A 24,553-nucleotide genomic window follows, 5' to 3' on the forward strand; every position below is an offset into this window, starting at 1 on the left:
ACACTTGCTCCACCCAGAGCACTTCTGGGAACCAAGTCTTAGCTCTCTTCTGTGGCTTAGATAAAAATACTGACAAAAGTCACTTCACTGAGAAAGGTTTATTCTGGCTTACAGCTCATCGTGGTGGCAAGTCAAAGTGGCAAGGGCATCAAGCAACTGGTCACGTGGTATCCACAGCCTTCTAGTGCTCCCCTCACTGTCTCCATCTGACACAGCCCAGGATCCCAGCCAGGGAACTTCCAGCCCACAGCTAAGATACATCCTCCCACACCAACTGACATAATCAAGACAATGTCTCCCACTTTCGCAGAGGCTAACCTTAATCTCGATAATTCCTCACAGGTATGCCAGAGGCTTGTCTCCTGGGTGACTGCAGATCCTGTCAGGATGCTGGTCAACACTAACCATCAGTCAGAATCACAGAGAACCCAGAGAAGTGACACAACACAGTTCACACCAGAGCTTTACTCCTCCCCATCCCCAGACAGCTCGTCCTCATTTCCCATGATTCTCAGCAGGAAAGACAGGCCATTAATGTGATACAGATCAGAAGGAATACTGAAAAACAAACGCCAAAGAGGTGCTTGGAGCCCATAATTCTGTGCCACAGAGAAAAGGACAAATTAAATCTCTCACTTAAGAACCCAGGGCAACCGTGGGATATGGCTAGGCTCCAATTACATCTCATTAAAATTAATGGGCAGGGGCTGGAGAGATGGCTCAGCCGTTAAGACCCTTGGCTGCTCTTCCAGAGGACCCAGTTTTCAGTTCTCAGCACCAACATGGTGGCTCACAACCATCTGTATCTCCAGTTCCAGGGGAATCCAACACCCTCTTCTGGCCTCTGCAGGCACCGTATGAATGTAATACCATACATAATTCCAGGTAAAACTCCACACATAAAAAATAGTTTTAAAATTAATGAGCATATGAGAAGATGCCCAAAGTCAGTTGCCATTAGGAACAAGCAAATGAAAGCAGCTATTACACACTTACCAAAATGATGAAATCCAAACAACTGCCACCACCAAACGCTGGTAAGGGTGTGGAGCAAGGGGAAGGCACATTCTCTGCTAGGACAAATGCAAGATGGCCTTGGCCACACAGGAAGACAATGGTGTAGTTTCTTACAAATTTACATAAAACGCCATACATGAACAGTGTAGATATGCAAGCATGGTTTGTAGCCATTTTATTCATAATTGCTAAGTTAGAAGCCACTGAGAGATCTTTCAGTAGGCAGCATATACACAGAGTTATATGTGCAGCTGCTCCCTGGACAATGCACAGAAGTCTGGAAAGCTACATGTTCTCATCCAACTAGACTGAGATCTGAACTACAAAGACAAAAGAGAATGGCTGGAGGGGGTGGGAAGAGAAACAGCCGGTGGCTCGTGGGATTTCCAGGGCAGGGCAGTGATTTCCATGAAACAGTTATGGTAGTACATGCGCTGTGCTCTTGTCGAAATCCGCAACCCGGTGCAGACTGAAGTCCACTGCAAGCTATGGACTTTCATACAAGAGCACCTGGACCACGCCAATGCAACATGCTAATGAAGATGGGGGTATTGGTGAGGGAGTGTGGGAACTACAAGAACCATTTCTGCGCCTGTTTTCCTAACGTTCTCTAAAAAATAAAGTTTGATAATTCAAGAAATGACTTCTGGGGTCATCAAATAAGACTCATGATCTGGAAAATTCACCATACAGAACATCAATTATGCAATAGTATCACATAAATATTTATTAAAATAATTAATTGGAAAACTATACAATTACCACATCAACCTTAAAATTATTAGCATATTGTACAGAAAACAAAATACCAAGTTGCCAATATGAGATTTCATGAGAAGGGTCATTGCCAGCTAGTGAGGGGCATGTTGCTCCTGAAGTAACAAGAAGCACATGTCACTACATATGAAAGCCAAGCCACATGAGAAGCCACCAACAGTCAACTCTCCAGAACTGTTTTACTACATCACAACTTACATACAAACACAACAAGGCTTGAGACTAGCAAACAGCACTGTGAAAAGTGAGAGGAAACAACATTTAACAGATACAACTTAGAAATCTGTTTTTAGTTGAATTAGTTTCAAATACTGGATGACAAACACTGGAACAAAAATCTTCGCAGCACACCTACAAACCATTCTAATATGTAGGGGTCCCACGAGACACTGTGTCCACAGAGTGGCCACCAAGGACAACGCTCAGCAGCCATGCAGCCACATGAACAAGAGTGTTTTCCTAAAGTACTTAGGTTCTCAGAGGGTGGACAGAGCGACTGCTCAGCTCCAAAATGTTTAATACCATTAATGTGGATTTGTATTTGCAGAACTCTGAGAAGCTAGGAGAATATGGGTTATGTGTGAATCTGCTCCATGGGATGAAACACATTCAAATAAAAAGGCTGGCTACATAAGGGGAAAAGCAACTTCCATCCTTCACGTAGGGTCATTTGAAGAATCTGGCTTTGCCAGAGGAGGAATGGCAAAATGTGTTTAAAAACAAAATTCAAGTTTAGCTGGGTATGTGGCGCATGCCTTTAATCCAAGTACTCAGGAGGCAGAGGCAGGTGGGTCTCTGTGAGTCCAAAGCCAGCCTGGTCTATATTGTGGTTCCAGGACAGCCAGGGTTAATGGTAAGACCCTCCCTCAAAATAAAAAATAAATTAATAATAATAATAATAATATAACTTTTAAAATTCTAGTTTAAAAACTTGATGTTGATAGGAAGAGGCCAGAGCAGCAGAGAAAGTGATGCCTGGAAAAACAGACCTACAGAGATGCAGACTGAATGCCTGAGGTTCTTGGCTCTCTCCTGAGGGCAGGCGATGCCTGCTCAGCTCACTGAGTGCAGGGAGAGAGAGCCTGCTTTTTGTTCACCCATTCAAGGCAGATGTCCCTGCAGCAATCTCCCATTTGTGGTACCAAAGGTACCAACCCCATACCACTAGTGAGAAGCCAATGTTCAGGTTTTAGTTTTTGTTTTCAGTTTTCCCAAGGTCTGAGAAAAGCAAAGCAAAAACGATTTTGTAGCATCATCTTAATATGTGCTTATCAACAAGGCACCTGAAATGAGAAATATCATCAAAACTAGAGTTTTCAGAGGAAAAACAACTAGTAAAAATTCAAAGAATTACTACTAAGTAAATGTGTAAAAATATATTATTATCAGATTTAATTTTTTAAATACTCAGTTTCCACATTAAGAAACAATATCAAAAGCAAATGGTCCAAAAATTAAATAAATAAGTATGAAAAGCCTAAATTAAAAGTATAAATAAGTAAACATGTAGTAATTAAAACAAACTACAAAATAATTAGTGGAAATGAGAATTAATCACGTGAGGTTTATAGTTTATCCTGATATGTCCTTCTACTTCGTCCTATTTGCTTCTGTTGTGATGGACTCCAAGAGTCACATAAATATTATATGTATCACAAATTTAAAATATTATACATTCAAAGCATTAAGAAACAAAACAAAGATACAAAAAAGTTGGAGTATTCCTATTTCTGTCTCATACTTAGAATTAAATGACCTTTTCTTTGGAGAGGCCGAGTTCCACCTAACATTTTATCCCAAAGCACAGGGCATACCATAGTGTGACTGTATTTCATAACAGTGGAAATGTACTATTATAAAAAAAACTGAAGAAGACTGCACCACGGAGGCCAAAGCTGGACCCACCATGCAAAGCCTAGTCTAGCTCTTCACTTCTATCTCAAGTGGGAGGAGGTCAACTGGCCTGCACTTGAGCAGGGTTGGCACCCTGCAATGTATTCAAGGAAGGAAGGCTCATGAACTCAGATAGCTAAGACCTAAGGAGACAATGATCCCCGCAGAGTCATTTCACACAGAAGGAGAAATGAGCAACAGTTAATACTGGAAACTGGCCTTGCATGCACCTTTCTGGACAGCTGCTCATCCTGGAGCCCAGGCACTTGCCAGCCCTCTTCTGGCTACTGGGTTCACCACCCTCCACTCTTGGAGCTCTCTAGAAGTTAAACAGCTATGTGAATAAACTGTCACACAGGTGCTCCTGTGAGGCCCACGGTAGGGGGCCCTGGCAGGGTCTGAGTCACTACTCACTACCCAGTGTGTCTAGGTCACTACTGAAAGAGCTGTGATGTCACTGGGTTTCCAAGCTGGGCAACAAAAGGCTGCAGCTTCCCGAGCCATGTGTCTGGGATATTTCACCAATATTAATTTATTTTCTTTAAAAGAACGAATTATGGAAACAAAACATTTACAGTAAACACATTGCATGTGCACATCTGGTCATATCACATGTGTAACTGTGGCATGGAAACATAAAGATGGGCGCATTAGAATAGATCTTCAGTAGCTTTATACTGCTTAAAACTTCTTATTTTAAAACCAGTCAAAGGTAAAAAAGGAGAGGGAAAAAGCTTTTTCTATATTTTTCCCCAAACACATAGATCACTATGTCTCTCCACTCATGAGCTAAACTCACGCTTTAGCAGCAGAGGCCAGGAGCGACAGCTACTGAAGAGAATGCCCAGTCAGAGCTTCACTGACTGACAGCCACACAAGCCAGGCAGCCTCCATCCAGCGTCCATTCACGACAGTGAACAGAGCAGTGTGCCCAGGAAGGACTATCTATGGCGCTCCTGTGAAACAACTACACTCACACTGGTCACTGCGTTGCAGCTCCAAATGCTCCTGCTTTCAAAGGAGTGAGAATCAACCACTTCTACTGTGATGACACACCTGCTTTACAACTCAAAAGCCAACAAAGCAATCCCCACTCTGGGCTGGGCAACAGGTCTCTTCCAGAGCCTTCCGAGGACTTAAGACATGCAAAGCCTTGCCACCCACTGACAGCAAAATGAGAAAGGAGGCTGCAGGGAGCACAGCTGACTCTCCTAACAAGGCTGCAGCAAATAACACCTAACCTAGGATAGACGCACAATTGCCATGCAGAATTTCCATGATTTATGCAAAGATAAGTAATGCAAAATCCAGAAAAAGTCTACTGAGCCATAGTGTTACAGAGAAGTTGTTTTTGTTTTTTGTTTGTTTGTGTTTTAAGTATAACACTATTAGATGGTGACGGTTTGCAAGAGAATCTAGTGGGATTATTTATTTTTGTTTGTTTGTTGCGATGGTACCTGATATGCTACACAGGCAGGCTTCAGACTGTGTGTGTGTGTGTGTGTGTGTGTGTGTGTGTGTATGTGTGTGTGTGTGTGTGCCTGCGGCCGTGGAAGTCATAGGATATACCCTGTTTTCCTTACCCGCTCATCCTTTGGAGGGCATGTGGGTTGTACCCATTTCCTAGCAATCCTCCTGCCTTAGCCATAGTAGTTTATTTTAAATGTTTATAAGTAATCTGGGGGTGAAGCCTTGAGTTGCAGCTACTCAGGAAGCTGAAACAGGAAGATCGCCTAAGCCTAAGAGCTGAAGACCAGCTCAGGCAACCAAGTAAGCCCCTTCCTCAAAATAAACAAGTAAATGCAAGTTTGCTCATTAGTTTCTCATTCTAATTTTTCAAGAATTATTCCCATTACAATAAAATCATGTTTTTTGATTTGAAATTTTATAATAGGTTTCTCAGAAGAAAGAGGGTAATTATAGAAATCAGATGAATCCAGGATTTCAAAGAGTCAGATATATGGTCCCTAAAAAGGATTTAATGCAGTTACGGGTTTGCCTGAGGAAAAAAGGTCAAATATCTTAATCAACATACTAAGAGTTTTTTAAAAGTTAAAAGTGCCTGTAAGATGTATATGGTTTAAAAATAAGCTTGAGACTCAAGACTTCAGGATATTATCACAAGCACACTATGGACTGCCTGATGACCAAAGGGATAGGCATAATTACAGAGAAGTAACATGGCCCAGGGCTTATGACTGGATCTGCAGCTCCCTTTCTGAGAGCCCTCCCACTCTCTAATTCCACATCTAATGAGCATGTCCACATTTCTATTCTAATCACATTGCATACACAAGTTCTTAGAAGGAAAACTTTCTACTTTTTAAATGAATATTATTCACTGTTAGGATACTGTTTTGCTAAACAAGCTGTCTGAGAACCATAAGAGATTTTATTTCTGGAACTGGGGATACGGTTCAGCTATTAGGTGCACTGAGTGGTCTTGAGGAGGACCTGAGTTCTGTTCCCAGCATCCCTATGGTGAGTCACAATCGCCTGTAACTGCAATTCCAGGGGATCCAATGCCCTCTTATGGTCTTCTCAGGAACTACAATGCATGTGATACACAGACATATGTGCTGGCAAAATACTCATGTACTGAAGGGGGAAAAATGTTTGTTTTACATTAGCCTAGAGACTAGACTTGTTTAGAACTTATCTTAAACACTAAAGTCAAATTTAACGAAAAAGCAATTAGTGTCAAAAGTGGGAAAAAACAATAGTTATATTGATTTGAACATATTGAAAGAAAAGTGAGCACTCTGAACAGGAAGATATAGGTGTGCTGCTAACAACAATTCTTCCCATCTTCCCAAATGAAGTTAGAGAGGCACTATCCCGGGGAAAACAGATCACAGACTACTCCTGGATAGACATAAGCCAGCAGCTAACAGAAGAACTGGCAAGGAAGAGGAGAAAAATTCTAACTACAGATTAGACTCTAACGGTATTAAATTCTACAGATTTACAATTCATTATTCCCTTGAGAATTTACTATCATTCTCAAAATGACAATTAATGAATTCGACAGAAACCAAGTTTTGCTGCTAAAAAGTGTGTGTGTGTGTGTATGTGTGTGTGTGTGTGTGTGTGTGTTCTTTGTGGCCAGAGAACACAGAGTTGGGGGAAACAGACAACGTGTTCAAGTGAGAGCAGAAACTGCAATGCTCTATAAGCACGGCCTGCAGCACAGCCCCGCCCACTGGCTGGCGTGTTCTGTGACTTGAGAAGGTTTGTCAGTGAGAAGTCAGCAGACTATGGGTGTCTCATTTCTCAGCTGCGTTTCTCTGTCGCTCTAGATGTTTTTGTTTTGCTTTGGCCTTTAAGTGAAATTTTCTCTGATTAAGAATTGCAGATTTTTTAAATTTAAGGAATTTCTTCCCATTTTATAGGCACAAACAACAGAAATGAAAAGAGCTGACAGAAATCACGCAGATCCAAACTCAACCATCCACTTCTCATACTTCTCCAAGTCCGCGGCAGAGACTGACTTGGCGATCTTCTTCAGCGCCAGCTCAAAGTCCCCTCTGGTGACAGGCATCTGCAGCTCCTCCTTGGACAGAGCCCTGATCTCTTCTGGACTCAGGCCACTGATGCGCCGTCTCATTGCCATCAACGATGCGTCCCTGGAATCAGGCAGGGCAGTCAGCAGCCACACCTGCGTGTGCGCTCAGCACTTCTAGCTATTACAAAGTTATGAAAACATCCTAAGGGCTGGTTATATGTGCTCTCATGATACCACTCAGAAGCTCACACTTCATCCTAACATTTCAGAAGTCAAAAACAGATGCAAGAGCTGAGAGATGGCTTGGTTGGAATAGTGCTGCCTATGTAAGCCGAGGATAAGGGGTTCAATTCCCACCCATCCCCCAAAATGCTGGGTACATTGCCACGTGCTTGTAATCCTCATGCTGGGAAGGTAGAAGCAGAATTCCATAGGGCTTGTTGGCTGGCTAGCCTAGCCTACTTGGCGAGCCTCAGGCCATTGAGAGACCCTATCTCCAAAACCGGGGGAGGCCAGGTGTGGTGGTGCATACATTTAGCCCCAGTAACCAGAAGGCAGAGGCAGGCAGACTTTTATGAATTTGGAGCTAGCCTGGTTTACACAGCCAGCTAGAGAAATACAGTGAGACCCTGCAAGAAAGAAAGGAAGGAAGGAAGGAAGCCATCCATATATACTATACAAAGAAAGCCAGGTGGCCAGCACCTGAGAAACAACACCCAAGACTGATCTCTGAGCTCCATGTGCATGCACACACAGGTGCACAGGTATCTGGACACATCCATGCACCTGCATGCATGCACATTCACACACACACACTCACTCACACACACACTCACACAAACTCATTCACACACTCACACACTCACATTCACTCACACACTCACTCATACACACTCACATTCACTCACACACTCACTCACACATGCTCACATTCACTCACACACCCTCACATTCACTCACACACTCACTCACACACTCACTCACACTCACTCACATTCATACACACACTCACACAAACTCATTCACACACACACACTCACATTCACTCACACACTCACTCATACACACATTCACTCACACACTCACTCACACACTCATTCACACACTCACTCACACACACTCACATTCACTCACACATGCTCACATTCACTCACACATTCACTCACACTCACATTCACTCACACACTCACTCACACACTCACATTCACTCACACATGCTCACATTCACTCACACACTCACATTCACTCACACACTCACTCACACACTCACATTCACTCACACACTCCCTCATACACTCACATTCACTCACACACACTCACATTCACTCACACACTCCCTCATACACTCACATTCACTCACACACACTCACATTCACTCACACACACTCACTCACACTCACATTCACTCACACACTCACACACTCACATTCACTCACACACTCACTCACACACTCACATTCACTCACACATGCTCACATTCACTCACACACTCACTCACACTCATTCACTCACACACACTCACATTTACTCACACACTCACACACTCACATTCACTCACACACTCACTCACACATGCTCACATTCACTCACATACCCTCACATTCACTCACACATTCACTCACACACTCACTCACACTCACTCACACACTCATTCACACACTCACTCACACACACTCACATTCACACACACTCACACAAACTCTTCACACACACTCACATTCACTCACACACTCACTCATACACACATTCACTCACACACTCACTCACACACTCACTCACACACTCACATTCACTCACACACACTCACATTCACTCACACACACACTCACATTCACACACACACTCACACAAACTCATTCACACACACTCACATTCACTCACACACTCACTCATACACACATTCACTCACACACTCACTCACACACTCACACACTCACATTCACTCACACACACTCACATTCACTCACACACACACACTCACATTCACACACACTCACTCACACACACTCACTCACACACTCACTCATACACACACACACACACACACACACACGTACACACGATAGGAAGTAGACTGGAGAAGTACCCTTTATCACAGAAGCCTGGAGAAAACTCAGCTAGCACTAAGTTTTCTTTTCTTCTCAGTGCCTCAGAAACAGCAGGAAGTTTATGAAGATGAAGACAAATTTTGGAATACAAACTGCATACTTGGAATGAGCATATGGCTAATGTTAAAATAATTCAAGCCACATATTCAGTCCACAGCTCAAGCAGCGGTAGTAGAAGGCAGGAGCATGAGCCTATCCATACACTGGAGAAAGTTCCCCACATGGGATGTTTGTGGAAGCCAACAGCATAAACACAGGCGTCTCCTGACTTCATTCAATCCCATTTGTCCAACTAGAAACAAATACAAGGTTTAGAAGAAATGGCCAAGTTCTCATCAAAACCTACTTGGGAGGGCAAGCCAGCCACACCTTCAGGGTTGCCAGTGTTTTTTACTAGAGACTGTGAAGACTGTATTGGGTGTGAGACCTTTGGACTCAGACACACCTGAAAAACACTAGCATACAACATGAGGAAAACAGAGGCCAAAGCTTTCAGAGAAAGCTGCCGAGACCAACTGTGCAGACTTCTCCATATAAGAACTAAAAATTCTCTTCATCGGGAAAGACAAGAAAACGTGTGTTTCCTCCACTGACGAAACTGATCAACTTCTTCACTCACATGTGGTCCACATTTGCCCAATAAAGCTGCACAATATTGCTTCCATCCATATAGCTGGGCTCCAGCCTAAAGTTAATCAGTCAGAGGCTGCTCAGCTATTGTTGCCAAGTAAGACACGACGTTCCTAGAACAATCCAAACTCTAAGTGAGGAATGGGGATAGAGCTCACTGGGAGAGCACTTGCCTAGCACATGCAAGCCCCTGTGTTCGCTGTCCAGAATCATAAGAAAAGAAGCCCAAAACCCTAAGTGAGAGTCTATAATCCTGGCATTCCTGAGACAGAGGCATGGGTCTATGAATTTACAGTCTGGGCAACAGAAAACAAAAATGATCATACTATGTACTTGTCTAACAGCTGACGAAGGTGTGTGTTAAGGGAAAAACGTCTGTATAATGTTACGTGTGTGTATGTTTTCAGGGCTGCCCATTTGGCACTGGATAACTCATTGGTGTGCTCCTCCCTGGGGAGACTATTTCTCCTGCTCTTAGCATTCTTTAGTTGCCTACAGTTGCTTGTCTAGGGTTGAGGCCTCCTGAGCTTGGCCATTTCCATGTCAGCATGTCTACTTTGTATGCTTCATGTTTAGGCAGTCATTGATGGAAGAAAAGAGAAAGAATGATGTAATTATATTATAGCCTCAAAAACTAAATATTTTTAAAAGAAAGTGAAGCTAGTTGAAAAGAAGGAAAAAGAGCAGCAGTGGGAAAGCTTATCAAGGAACTGGGTTGCCACCTTCGGGGTTGGGGCTGACCTTAAGGCTAGTCATCCTACAAAACTAAAACTAGAGTCACAAAGACACACCTGCAGACGTTAGTTATGTCGGCACCAGAATAGCCCTCAATCTTGTCGGCGATGTCCTCCAGGCGGATGTCGGGGTCCAGCTCCACCTCCCGAAGGCTGATCTTCAGAAGCTCGGCTCTTCCCTTTGCTGTCAGAAGATGAAATGTCTTGTTAAATCTACAGACCATTTTGCTGAGGAATCCCATCTAAAATCCACTCTCAGAGAGCAATGTGAAAAAGAGCCAAAGATGGCAAGTGCCCCAGTGCTTCTGATTTGCTACCCAATGCAGAGGCATTCTCCTTTCTATATGTGGTCACTGAAAACAGAAGTGATTCCATTCTCCTTGTATATGCAAGGCCTGCTATGAGAACCAAAGAGAAACACTGTTTTCAAACACCAGAATGCTGCTACATAAAACACCAGGGGGTGGGCACTGGCTGCTCTTGCAGAGGACCTGGATTCAGTTCCCAGCACCCACATGGGGCTCACACAGTCTGTAACTCCACTTCCAGAAGATCTGACACCATATTCTGGCCTCCATAGGCATTGCATGATATGGCATAATACCTGCTGGCAAGATACCTATACACATAAAATTAATTTTAAAATTGGAATATCGTTTGGCTTACTTTATCAAATGAGACTAGATGGAGTATACCTCCTATAAGTAACTCAGCTCACATGTTAGGATGACAGATTTATAGAATTCTCATCAGTGGTTTGGAAAAGCTCCTAAGACTCAGTAGTGAGCACAAATGGCTCAGTAGTGACGTTTCTACTTAGTCCAAAGCCAATTGCTGCCAGCATGGCTTCCTCCCAGTGCTGGTGCAGATGGGGCTCTATTGAGCAACTTGGATTTCACAGCTGCAGTCTGTGGTAGACCTGCCTGAACAAGACCCTATGACAGACCATAACATGTTTTCCTTGGTCTCTGCTTCCTAAGATACAAAATAAATTTAATTTTTCTCAACTGTTATTTTGAAAAAATTTAAATATACAGGAAAAAAACCTTTACTTCTCCTCCAAATTCACTGGTTGCCAATGGTACAACCCTAGCTCCCTACTTCTTCTGTGCACACACACTTGTGAACTGAGAGAAAGCCGGCTGCAGGTAACATTACACCCACACGGTCATGAGCATGCATCTCCTGAGAACAAAGACACATCCATAGTTACACTATTATTAGGCAATACAATAGTGGCACCTAAGTAGTACCTGAAATACAATTTAAGGTGCAATATCCCTGTTAGCCCGGGCCTCATGGCTTCTAACCCATCACATCCTGCAATCACACCGTATCTCATCATTGTCTCCCATTAAAGTTAGTTTCTATTAGTTTTATCCTTCATGGCACAATTCTTCCCCCAATTCCTAACACCAAATCACTTCCATGAACATCTGAAGAGGTCTGTTTATAGATCCTGATGGCAGATTCTAAAATGCTCGTGCATATGGAAAGAACCAAGAACAACCAAGATGTTCTAGAAAAACAGCAAGGTGGGAAGAATGACTGCTAACAATTTATAATATGGCCTGCAAAGCAACTGGGTACTGCCAGTGGGACACTCTGTGGATACAAACATGTCAATGGACAGAAACAGGAGTGGTGTAGACTCTAGACTCCAGGTTATAACAGGTGGTTCAGGTAATGAGAAAATGTAAACCTATCCTCAGGGAAAATGAGATCCAGTTTTCCCTTATTCTATACACAAAAATCAGTGCCAATACATTGCAAGTAAAATAAATGTAAAATTATATGCATTTTAGAAAATGACTAGGAAAGTAGTTAATGATCTTAGGGAGAATTCTCAAAATACATATTTTTAAAGAGGAGTACTGGAACCAGAGAGATGGCTCAACAGGTAAACTGCTTGCCATGAAATCATCGGGACCTGAGTTTGGATCCCTAGCACACACATCAAAATTTGTGCGTGACTGCATAAGCCTGTGATCCCTGTGCTGGAAGGGAGGACCAGAGATGCTGGAGACAGGAGGCAGAACCAGGGATGCTGAAGACAGGAGGCAGAACCAGGGATGCTGAAGGAAGGAGGCAGAACCAGGGATGCTGGAGGAAGGAGACAGAACCAGGGATGCTGAAGGCTCATTGGCCATCCAGTCTATTCAGTCAATGAACTCCAGGTTGTGAGAGAGCCTGTCTCAAAAACTAAGGAAAAGTGACAGAAGAAGATACCCAACACTGACCTCTGACCTCCAGAGACACATGCACAGCACTTACACATGTGTCCCCATGCATGTGGTACATGCACACATACATGCCACACACAACAGAATGAAGGAAAAGCTAACCCTGAGGATAACACTTGAACTAGGGACTCCTGTTATCACAAGAACCACATCCCCAAACATTCTTATGCTGAAGCCCTAATTCCAAGTCCTTTGGAATGTGACTGCACCTGGTGACAGAGGCTTTTAAAAAGATACAATGAGGTCACATGAGTCTGTCCTAATCCAATATAACTGATGTTCATATTAAAAGACTAGGACACAGACATATTCAGGAGGAAGGTCATGTGTTGACAACAAAGGAAGATGGCATCTAGCAGGCAAAGAGAGGGGCCTCAGAGTGAAAGATGTCTACACAGCCTGGTTCTAAGAATCAAAACCCTGTCTCCTCACTTGCTCAGGTGACTAAGCAGTATTAACTCTGGGGAAACACAGTTGGGACAACACCAGTCATGACTTCCCCAGCAGCCTTGCTAGAGAGCACCTGTGCCACTGCGCGGCTGGTGACAGTGGCTTCAGCTCCTCTCCTAGAGACTTGACAGTCACTTTGGAAGGAAATGTCTTGCCCTGGGTCCGCAGATGCCCATGACCAGAACAGGATGAGAAGGCCTGGCATCTTTGCCTTCATCCTGTATCCATCCTCCTGGCTGTCCTATCCTCTGGGCAGATTCCACTCACCTTGCACATGGACAGGTTATTAGAAAACTATTTTGTTCAGAACTATAACTCAGGGTTAATCTGATGGAGATGTGCCTAGTCTCTCACCCCCTTCAAGGTAAAGTCACCTACTAGCCACGCTGCCCACCACAGGAATGAGGGAAGGTGGAATCTGTGCTCCTGGAAGGAGTGTGGATGGTCCTCACCCCTTCATCACTCCTTCCCTGCATCCTGATCCATCTCTCTGTGGTGGAGAAGCTGGCTGCACACAAAGCTTCCTCTTCTCCATTCTTCATGGCAAATAACACTTTTCTGTATCCCCAGCATTCACATCTGGAAGATCTCCATATGCAACACACCTGGGTTCCATTACACCTTCATCTTGGACTTTGTGACTTACCCGGTTATGAGTGAGCTGATTTCTGTTGTTAAATGCAGCTAGGTTTTGGTGTTTGCAACAGTGCCATGTGGTTGGTGTTTTGCCCCTGGAAAAACTGAACACAGTAGAACACCAACCACATGGCACCAGGAAGGAACTACATTTGTATGTGGTAACACGGAGTCTCCAAAGCATATTGAGCAAAGGCAGCAAGACAAATAGACACAGTTTTGTGACTGAATCTATGTAAAATGGCAAAAGAAATAAAGCTGTTTGGAAATATATTAGGTGACAATATTACAAGGAAAAACAATAAATCACTTCTATAAAAGGAATGACAGTGGTTAGCAGTGGATCCGGAAGGGAGTGTGCTAGCAGGGACACTCTGTGGGGCTGCTGAGTTCTGAGGATGTCCTGTTTCCTTCCTAGATGTAGTGACAAGAGTATCTGACTTGCCAATTCTTGAATAAACTGAGAATGCTAATAAACGATTCTGCCCTGGGTTGTGGTTCACACATGCACAGGAGAGGAGACAAGACAACAAGAGTAGCTACAGTGGAAAGATAACAGGCATGCATTTTTTGAAGTTTTCCAGAAAAAAAGAAAAGAGGGTACAACCCGGGATCTTCACCTCCAGGCATAGTGTTCTAGAGATGAAAATGAGCCTGAAGGCCTTTGGGACAAACATGTTCAAGTCACCAGTGCAGAGCTGCGTGTGACATGTGTGACAGGGCAGGAAGAACGAGTCTCTAAGGGAAGTCATGTCAGCGACTGCTGTAGGTAAGATCAACCAGAGCTCAACCAGCAAATGCGCACCACCGTACGAAAAAGAAATGTTTTTTAAGTCTTAGTTATCAAAAGTGACAGAATAGAGAGTGACAGCCAGGAAAGGTAACATGAAGCAAGGCCTGTGAGCTGAAATTCTACCAATTAATTATGTCACATAGCCTGGAGGCCAAGTCACAAGAGTGATCAAGTAATACATTATAAAATACAGTATCAAAATTCATAGGCAAGGCTTCCCTTTCTAGCCACAGAGAAATAACTGGTATCAGACCCTCCTCTGGTAAACAACTATACACTCAGACAAAATCATGAGGCCAAGTATTTTCATGTACGGATGTTTGCCTGCCTGTGTGGCTATGCACCTTGCGTATGCAGTGCCTGCATAGCCAGAAGATGGCACTGGATTCCCTGGGACTTGAGTTACAAATGTTTATGAGCCACCATGTTGGTGCTGGAATCAAACCTGGGTCCTCTCAAGATGCCATCTTTCCAGTCCCTAGAATTTCAGGATGGGTTTTTCTGAGTTTTGCCTCTGAGTACCTGCAGGAACACACTTAACAGGAAGGCAATACCCAGACTCCCTACAATATAGAGCATATGCTATAAATCACTAGACATATTAATGAACAGAAAATGCAGATAAAGCAAGAAAACTGAAAAACAGACAATAGAAACAGGAGGTCGAGAAGTTACAATGAGTAACATAAAGTGAGAAGTGGCAATCTGTTTCTGAGAAAGCAATAAATTAAAGTTCAGAGGTGTAAAATAACATCTTAGTCCCATAGTTTCTGTGATTCCAAATCTAGAAACAGCTCTTCTAGAAAGTTCTGCCTGGGGGTCTGAGCTGGCTAATTTATTTGTTCAACTTGGCTGGGACATGGTGCCCAAATCTTATGTCCAACTTTATTCTGGAGCTCAATATTTAAATTGGTGGACTTTGAGAACAGCAGACCACCTGCCCACAATGCGGCTGGGCCTCACCTGATCACTTAAGGTCTATATAGCTTAAAACGTTGGCCTCTCCCAGGAAAGGAACCTGGAGGCTGGCAGCTTTCTGGCATAACTGCCTGTGACATCAGCTCTTCCTGGGTCTCTACCATGGCACACTGTGGACTACCAGCCTTATGATTACATAAGCCACACCCTGAAATTATTCCATCCATCACTACCTCTCCTTCTCTTCCTCTCGTCTTCTCTCTCCCTCCATGCCCCAGCACACAGACAGACAGATGTACTCTATAGGTTTTTTTTTTTTTTTGGTACAACTCTAACAGAGGATGCTCTAGTTTTTTTCTGTTGCTGTGATAAAATATTCCAACCAAAAGTGACCTATCAGAAAAACAGGTTTCTTTGGCTCACGCTTCCAGGTCACAGTCCAACACTGCGGAAAGTCAGAGCAGGAACTCAAGCAGGAACCTGAAAGCAGGACTGCTCGTTACCCCATGCAGTATTACGTCCAACCAGCAAACTCACAGCCGAGGAAGTACAGCAGAAATACGGAAGGAAGCTGCTTGGGCTCACAAATGCACACTTAGCTAGCTTTCTTATATGGTCCAGGGCCAGCTGCATAAGGATGGGGCTACCCACAGGAGACTGGACCCCCTACATCAACTAATTATCAAGACAATTCCCCATGGACAGGCTCACTGGCCAATCTGATATAGGCAACCCATTAAGACTCCCTTCTCAGGTGACTCTAGACTGTGTCAAGTTGACAGTTAAAGTTAACTAGGACAGAAGGGATCTCATAAGATTGTACTACAGGCCTAGACCAGTCCATCTAAAAGCAACTCATTCCCATGACTGGTAAGATGGTGGCGGTTAGCAGACGTCTTCAGTTCCCATGGGGGCTCCCCTTGGCTCCTCATGTCATGGCTGCTGACCCTCAAGGGAGAAAATCAGGCAGAAATTGTCCTATTTCTGACCTAGGTTTAGACCTTAGCATCACTTCTGCCACACTCTTACTAGACACAGACCAACCAGCCAGTGTGGGGAAGAATTTGAGAATTAAAGGGGAGGAGAGACAAAAGTGAATGAGACAACATTGAAGAATCCGAGCAAAACAACAGAAACTATTTAAAAACTGGAAATGTTAAAGATTTGCAAAACAGACCTAAAATGAAAATTCACAGGAAAAGAGATGGCAGAGGAAATGCTCGGTAAACAAAGGTAGATGGAGCCTATCAGGAAAAGAGTTAGAAGAAATGGATAGCACCCCAAGTGATGGTTGCAGTAGGACCAAGATGTCCAACACACATGCATAATAAAGAAAAAAGGGAAACCCCACATTACAGCGAACTACTAAAATACAAAGTGCACCGTCTTAAAAACAACAAGCAAGTCAGTGACCAGCCTGTTTCTAAAGCCAAACATGTGTCACTAATGTCACTTCTCAGCATTGATACAGGAGAAACTAGAACATCTGCCACACAAACAAACAACCATCAATGCTCATAGCAGCCTCATTCACAATGGCCTTAAACTAGGAATGGTCTAATATCAACCAATGGGGAATGGAGAAAGTCTGTGATATTCCATACAATGAAACAAACAAACAAAAAAATGGCAAATCAGCTCAGGGAGGAGAAGGGAGGCAGAAGCCTCTTCAGGAGGAAAAGGTGGACTTGCTTCTTGGTGTGTGGTCTCATGGTGGTACACAGCTGCCATAGCTCAGAGTCTTACGTGGATAAAGTTTATTGTGTCTAAGTCATTCCTCAGTAAAACTGAGTTTAAAAACAAAGAATTAATCAGGGAGGGAAAGATACCCCTCAAAATACAAGGGGACAATGACACGAATGACAACTGACATCACATAAGAACAGGCTCAGTGGCAGCAGTAGCAGCACAGGGAATAAGAGGCCCCAGATGCTGTCCCTCCTAATCTGGGGAGACAATGTCTTAACCTCACCATGGCTCAGAACCAGCTGGCAAGCCACTGAAGCAGGTAATGCTCACAATGTGAACTTTGTGGAAATGGGTGAGAAAAGCCGCCTGGCTCTACAGTCAGTTCTGCCCCAAGCTAAGGGCTCCCAGAGACAAGGAGGAAAAGGTCAACTTGTAGCTTCCCTCGGGAGGGAATGAGAAGAGGGAGGCATGCACCTCACATTCCAGCTTCCATAGCACTGCCAAAGGACTTGACTCTGCTGGCTCAGGCTCCAAGAGAAAGGAAGAAGAATCGGCACCCTTGGCCTGATGGCCGCCAGGAACTCAACTCTGCAACTGCTGCAGCCCCGGAACCTATGGCACCTTGAATAAAAGCTTGCACAGCTCCATAGGGCTAGACAAAGTGTCCAGGTACTTCCCCTGGGAGGAAAGAGAAGAGTGGAGCATGTGTCTATGTCTAACACTTCGGCATCCAGGAAAACTGCTCCCAAGACTGTGCGCAGGGAGAGTTTACTCTTTTGAGTTTCACTTTCTCCTTTTCTGAAAGTAGAAGCAGAGACCTTTCATCTTTTTTAGGCCAAATGCTAACGGCTGTGACTATTTCACCCACACTGACCCAGAGGTACACAATGAAGAGCATTTGGGAGATTCCCTACTGCCACTAAGTTGCTTCATTTCCTTTCTGTCTCTAAGAACTGTTGTGGTGACTCCTTCATTCCTAAGACTGGCAACTTATCTCTGTTGTTCTTCATTATTCCTCTAGAGATTTGTCAATATTAATATAATAAACAAATGTTTGCCTTGTTAACATCCTATTTCATATCTCACATTTTTCTAATGTATTTCCCCTATATATTTAAACTAATTTATGTTTCAAAGGCTAAAATACTATCTACTTAAGGCTTTTTCAAGGTATGCATTTACAGACCTTAAAACACTATGTTGGCTTCATATTACAATATTTAGGGTGACATATTTTTTCTACCAAGATAATATTTTCAATTTTTCCAATTTTTTTGGCCCTTCTGTTATTCAGAGCTAACTTGCTTAGTAGTACAATATTGGAGATAGTCTAAATGCCTTATTGTTAGTTCCTAATTCAATCCCATTACTATCAGGAATATTCTCTGCAAGATGTCAGTTTTTAAGATTTTTATTAAATTGAGACAATTCTTTTCAGCAAATGGTACTAGAACTGAATATACTCATGGAAAAATAAAATCCCACTCCACTACCATGCATACAATTAATTCAAGGAGAATCACAAAGCTAAATATAGCTCCTAAAAGTAAACAAAGAAAGCTTTACAGCCATGGGGTAAGCAGGTATTTTCTAAGATACAGGAAGCCCTATTAATAAAAAACAAAACAAAAACAAAAAACTAGAAAAATGTCTTCACAAATTAAAATACTCTGGTTACCAAGAAATAACATTAAGAAAATTGAAAACTAAACCACAAATTGGAAGGAAAAAGTTATAAAAATGTAGGTAAAGAGAATTTATATAAAGCATTAATTAATAAAACATTAAATATTATAAAATGGGGGACACAGTCATAAGTTCACAAAAAGGTGGTCAAGATATACGTCATCATAGGAACACGGATTAACCACAATGAGATGCCATTTTACACCAACCAGAGCAAATAAAACGGAACACTGACAACAGCAGCTATAGGCAAGGCTGCAGACTGCCCTTCCCATTTACTGATGGTGATAGTGACAAGATAATACGTACAACCACTCAGGAAGACAATTTGAGTATTGCTTATAAAGTTAAGTACAGGTGCCTTGTTTGATGTGGGCAAAGCATCAGTCTTATAAAGTTAAACATATACCTCCCCTATGACTGACTAACATATCCTAGTCATACTACCCAAAGACCCAAAACCAGTCATCCACAAAAATATATAAAAGGCTTAAAGCTCTACTCATAATAGCCAAAAACTAGAAGCAACTCTTATGCCCATCAGAGGGGACTCAACACACAGTAGCATCATCACATGGAGAAGAAACCACTGATAGGCACACTCACATGTGCAAATCTCAAAGACTTCTGCAGGACGAGAGTCACCAAACACTGACTATATGCTGTCACCATACTGTTTACACAACGCTTAGCAAGAGAGAAAACTGGCCTGTGGTGATGGAGGACCAGGCATATGGCTTATGCAATAGCAATTTAGATGACCTGCTGGGGCACCCAGAAACCTTCTGGGGTGACAGGAATTTCCCACATCCTTTCTAGGATACTACACTAACTGAACGTGACGATACACTTAAAAGAACCAAGCATAATACACTTGAGATATACACTTCTCAACTACATATATATTTATCTCAAAGGAAAAAATGAAATAGCTTAAAAAAACTTCATCATTCAAGAGAAAATCACTTTTGAAAGTCCCCAAGACAATTTAATATTTAAATTAGGGTTAATGAAATCCAATTTTAGGAGTAAGAACTAGAATGCTACCAAACTTATCAGCACAAATACTGCTCTGAGGCTAAGGGTTTCTCTGAAATGCAAAGGCTCTGTTTCTGTCACTCAGACTGGTCCCCTAATGCCACAGAGCTCTTCAAACAACGTGACAGTGAGACAGAGATTTAAATAAATTGAAAAGGGCTAACAGGAAATGACAGAAAGTTCCAGATCCAGTAAAAGGAAGCATCATACCTGTTGGGAGAGGGATATAGATCCTTTTTTCTAGTCTCCTTCGAAGAGCTTCATCAATGTCCCATGGGAAGTTAGTGGCAGCCAGAACCATCACCATCTTAGACGGATCATCATTTTCTAAGGCTCCTCCGACTCCTGGACACAGGGAGCAGGGAACAGGCTGTCAATGTTTTGTGACGGCCACTTCAGTGCTTTCCCTCAGCCAGCCTCTCTAAGTGTGAGCCAGAGCTCTTGGTGGACCTCAGTGAAGCAACTTCACCATCCCTGTGACCTTGGTGGAGTGACAAAACCAGACATCAACACAGAACAAAACAAAGGAGCTAAAGAATTTGACAGCCTAAAGCAGGGCTCTTCCAATCTGTAAGTAAGAAAATAGTGCTTCTGAAAATTCAGACTGGGATCCACTTAGTTCTTTAATGTTTTCACTATAAATTGTCTCTCCTTTTTCCCCCTTAGTTTTGGGTTTAATTCAGTTGGTTTTCTCAAGAAGAAAAAACAGCTGACACAGTGCATAGTGTTTTATGATCAGAGCAAGCAAGGATCTGTGTGCATTGTCTACTTCTTCAAAATTAAACTCATAGGATTAAAAATTATCCAGGCATGGCAGTACACACTTTTTATCCCAGCACTTGGGAGGCCAGCCTGGTCTATGTAGCAAGTTCAAGAACAGCAAGATCTACAAAATAAAGAGAACCAACCTCAAAAACAAAACAATAAAAGCAACAACAAAACCTTTAAGAGTGTACAGTTGGCTCTGGGCAATTATTCATACCTATGCTCACGAACGTGATTGCTTATCAGAGTAGTACACTTTGAGCAACCCAGGTCAGCATGCAAGATAAATAAGTCATTACTAAATGCCTTTTTAAATCGTTCTCGTGAGCAATAAATATCTCCAGCTGCAAGCAGCCATGGTACTGTCCAATGAAATCCTGCTGGCTGGATGTGTATTCAATGATGCCCTGGCCCCAATTTTAAGCACCTCATGTTCTCTGCTATCTTTCTCCCAAGTACGTAAGACACGGTCCTTCTGTTCATATATAAGCGAGAGCTGAAACGGTACACTGACTGAGGACAGGTCTCCTAGCGCACAGTGCCATTGTTGGTCTCCCAGTGCCTGGCATTGTGTACCACGTGATATGAGGTAACCATCCTCAGTGTAGTGTTCTGAACAAAAATGGACCCCGAATGCATGGTCCCCAGTTAGTGGAACTTTTGGGGAAGGATTAAGAGGTGTGCCACTAGGGGTGGGCTTTGAGGTTTCAAAAGCCCAGCCCAGGCAGAGTCTCTCTCTCTCTCTCTCTCTCTCTCTCTCTCTCTCTCTCTCTCTCTCTCTCTCTCTCTCTCTCTCTCTCTCTCTCTCTCTCTCTCTCTGTGCCTGCAACTAGAAAATCAGATGTGAGCTCTCAAGCTGTTTCTCCAGCATTATTCCTGCCAAGTTCCCCCATGATGACAATGACTAACCCTCTGAAGCTGTAAGCAAGCCCCCAGTCAAATGCTTTCTTCTGTAGGTTGCCTCGGTTGTGATGTCTCTTCACAGCAATAGAGCAGTAACTAAGACACTGACCCCACAGCTGGTGGGTAGTCAGAAACAGTACTTGCTGGATATTTTAGACACTTTTCTACCTTTTCCCATCGATTGCTTAAACCGCCTGCTGTCTGTCACACAGCTACCAGACTGAGTTGTGTCTAGAGAAGTGCTGAGCCCCTAACTCTTCTCATGGCCCCCCAAACCCTTTTCCTCTTTGTCTGGACAATTCTAGCCCCTCTGCCTCCACGCTGCACCTCCCACTCTGACCACTGCCACTCCTACACCCAGAGTTTGCTTCTGCCACAGAAGGACCACTGTGCAACTTCTGGTCAGCCGTCAGCCTCTGGGGTAGACGATGGTCTCAAAGGTTTTGGTCTCAAGACATTTGATGCTCTTAAAATCCCTGGAACTCTTAAGAGCTATCACTGTGTGCGGTATGTCTATCAGTGTTTTCCATCGGGTACCAAAACATAGAAAGGCTAGGCTGTTGGCTCAGTGGTGCTTGCCTATCAGACACAAGGCTCCAAATTCTAGCCCCAACAACATAAGCAGATAGACAGACAGACAGATGGATAGAATATTCAAAGTATTAGTTTGTTGTAAAAATAAGACTTCGTGACTCATCAAATTAAGATAAATAATATATTTTATGAAAAACAAGCACAGTTTTCAAAACCTCCCAAGTCTTAGAAGGCTTTTTGTTTTGTTTTGTTTTGTTTTGTTTTGTGTTTCAAAACAGGGTGTCTCTGTGTAGCCCTGGCTGTCCTGGAACTCAGAGACCTGCCTGCCTCTGCCTCCCGAGTGCTGGGATTAAACACATGGGCCACCAACCATTACCTGGCCTAGAAGACTTTTAAAATGGCACATCTGAGTAAATAAGAGAATATCAGCATTCTCCCATCTGCTTCTGCTCTCCATCCTTTGGGACTCTCTCAGGTTTTGTGGACCCTAGCAAGCTCTACTACACACTTGTGAGAGAATTAAAGCAAAACCAGTAAATGTGCCTTGATGTTAGCATTGAAACTGTGTAGCCCTTGTAGAGCCCTCAGGTGGTCTGAAGGCCCAGGGACTCCCAGTCACACCTTCAGAGCCTTGGCTCTACCAGCAAACTCCTTGGTGGCCAGGGTAGTCCTCTGCTCCATAACCTAGAACCTGGACTGGCGTATGGCTCACTGTGAGTATTCAATGAGTGCTTTAGGATGCGTGAACAAGTGGGTGATGAGCAAGTGACTAAAGAGAAGTCACAGCTGCCTCCTGACCACTCATCCAAAACTTACAAATCTTGAGTACAGACATGGCTGAAAGCGAGTGACCTGGGCAACAGTCTTTAAATCAGTTACCATCCATCTGGACCAGGAGCTCGGACTTGACTCTGCGGCTCGCTTCATGTTCGTCAGACGTTCCTCTTCGACTGCAGATAGAATCTATCTCATCAATGAAGATCGTGGTGGGGGCATAGAACCTAGCCTTGGTGAAAACATTTAAAGTAATCATTCAATTATCTCATAAAGTACTCTATTTTTTAAGTAACTTTTTCATTCTAAAACAGTGGCAAATGAAAGCTACAATTTTTGTCTATTAAAGTGGTACTATCTTGTCATTGACAATCACTTCAGGAAAAAGTAATCCAAAAATACAACTTACATAGTTGGTGATGCTGGATGAAAGATACACAGAGATTCATTACTATTTTTTCTACTTTTTATTTATTATTTATTATTATTTTGAGACAGATCTCACTATGTAGACCAGACTGGCCTAGAACTGGGTATGTAGACCAGACTGGCCTCAAACTCAAGTGATCTACCTGTCTCCCTCCATGGGAAAAAAAATTATTGGAAGTAACTTTAAATCAATATCTAATGATAGATCTGCCTCTGGCTGGCTTTTAGAAGTCTTCTGTCCCATCAGTGTTTTCATCTCATCGAGAAAGATATGTTGAAGACACCAAGTATCCCACAAAATCCACTACCACTAATGTGTCCATAGCTAGTCGGATACACCCACACAGCTCTTTCAGAAGATCTCAAGGAGCACACACCTGGATATGAGGAACCACAGGCCCACACAGACAAACAGCATTTGGAAATCCAAACACATCACACTTACCATTTCAAACAACAGACGGACCAACTTCTCAGATTCGCCTCTGTACTTAGATGTCAGTGTAGAAGAGGAGACATTGAAAAAGGTTGTCCCACATTCAGTGGCAACCGCTTTCGCTAGCATAGTCTTCCCAGTACCTGGAGGTCCAACCATCAGCACACCCTGAAAATCCAAGGATGGATTAGACAATGTACTAGATTTAAATGTTTTCTATAAACTATCATCAACTGGCAATGCTGATGTACATGAGGCTCCCCACTAGATATAAACTCTGTTGTCACTGTGAGATCTGTGATTTAGCAAGAGCAACAAGAAAATGATGAAAAGTGATTTATCCAGGTGTTTCAGGTCACAAGTGCCCAGAGATAAGCTCATAAAAGACAGGCAGAACAGGTATGGCGACTCGAGCCTATATTCCCCGAATGTGAGCATTATGCAGAGTGTTCAGAGTTGGAGGCTAGCTTGGACTCAAGAGGAGGCCCTGCCTGCTAAAACACAAGGTAAGGAGGAAAAGAGAAGAGGAGAAAACAAAAGCCTTGGGAGCAAAGAGCCCTCTCATGCATTTAGAAAGAACCTTTCTTGAACCTGA

General features: G+C 43.1%; 1 protein-coding gene across 6 annotated transcripts in view; it reads right to left on the reverse strand.

The window, feature by feature from the left end:
• Positions 1-1,177: 1,177 nt before the first annotated feature.
• Positions 1,178-24,553, reverse strand: part of Katnal1 (katanin catalytic subunit A1 like 1) — a 60,411-nt gene continuing 37,035 nt past the window's right edge. For all 6 annotated transcript variants that reach the window (XM_040751392.1, XM_013122840.3, XM_013122838.3 and 3 more), the window contains exons 7-11: positions 23,968-24,126; positions 23,199-23,325; positions 20,328-20,462; positions 10,722-10,848; positions 1,178-7,313 (exon numbers count right to left, since the gene is read on the reverse strand). In XM_040751392.1, coding sequence (XP_040607326.1) covers positions 7,115-7,313; positions 10,722-10,848; positions 20,328-20,462; positions 23,199-23,325; positions 23,968-24,126 — 747 coding nt within the window. In that variant the 3' untranslated portion in view covers positions 1,178-7,114. The remainder of the gene's footprint in view (positions 7,314-10,721; positions 10,849-20,327; positions 20,463-23,198; positions 23,326-23,967; positions 24,127-24,553) is intronic.

Source organism: Mesocricetus auratus, unplaced genomic scaffold (assembly GCF_017639785.1).
Source record: "Mesocricetus auratus isolate SY011 unplaced genomic scaffold, BCM_Maur_2.0 Super-Scaffold_100008, whole genome shotgun sequence".
In the NCBI taxonomy this organism is placed as follows: Eukaryota; Metazoa; Chordata; class Mammalia; order Rodentia; family Cricetidae; genus Mesocricetus; species Mesocricetus auratus.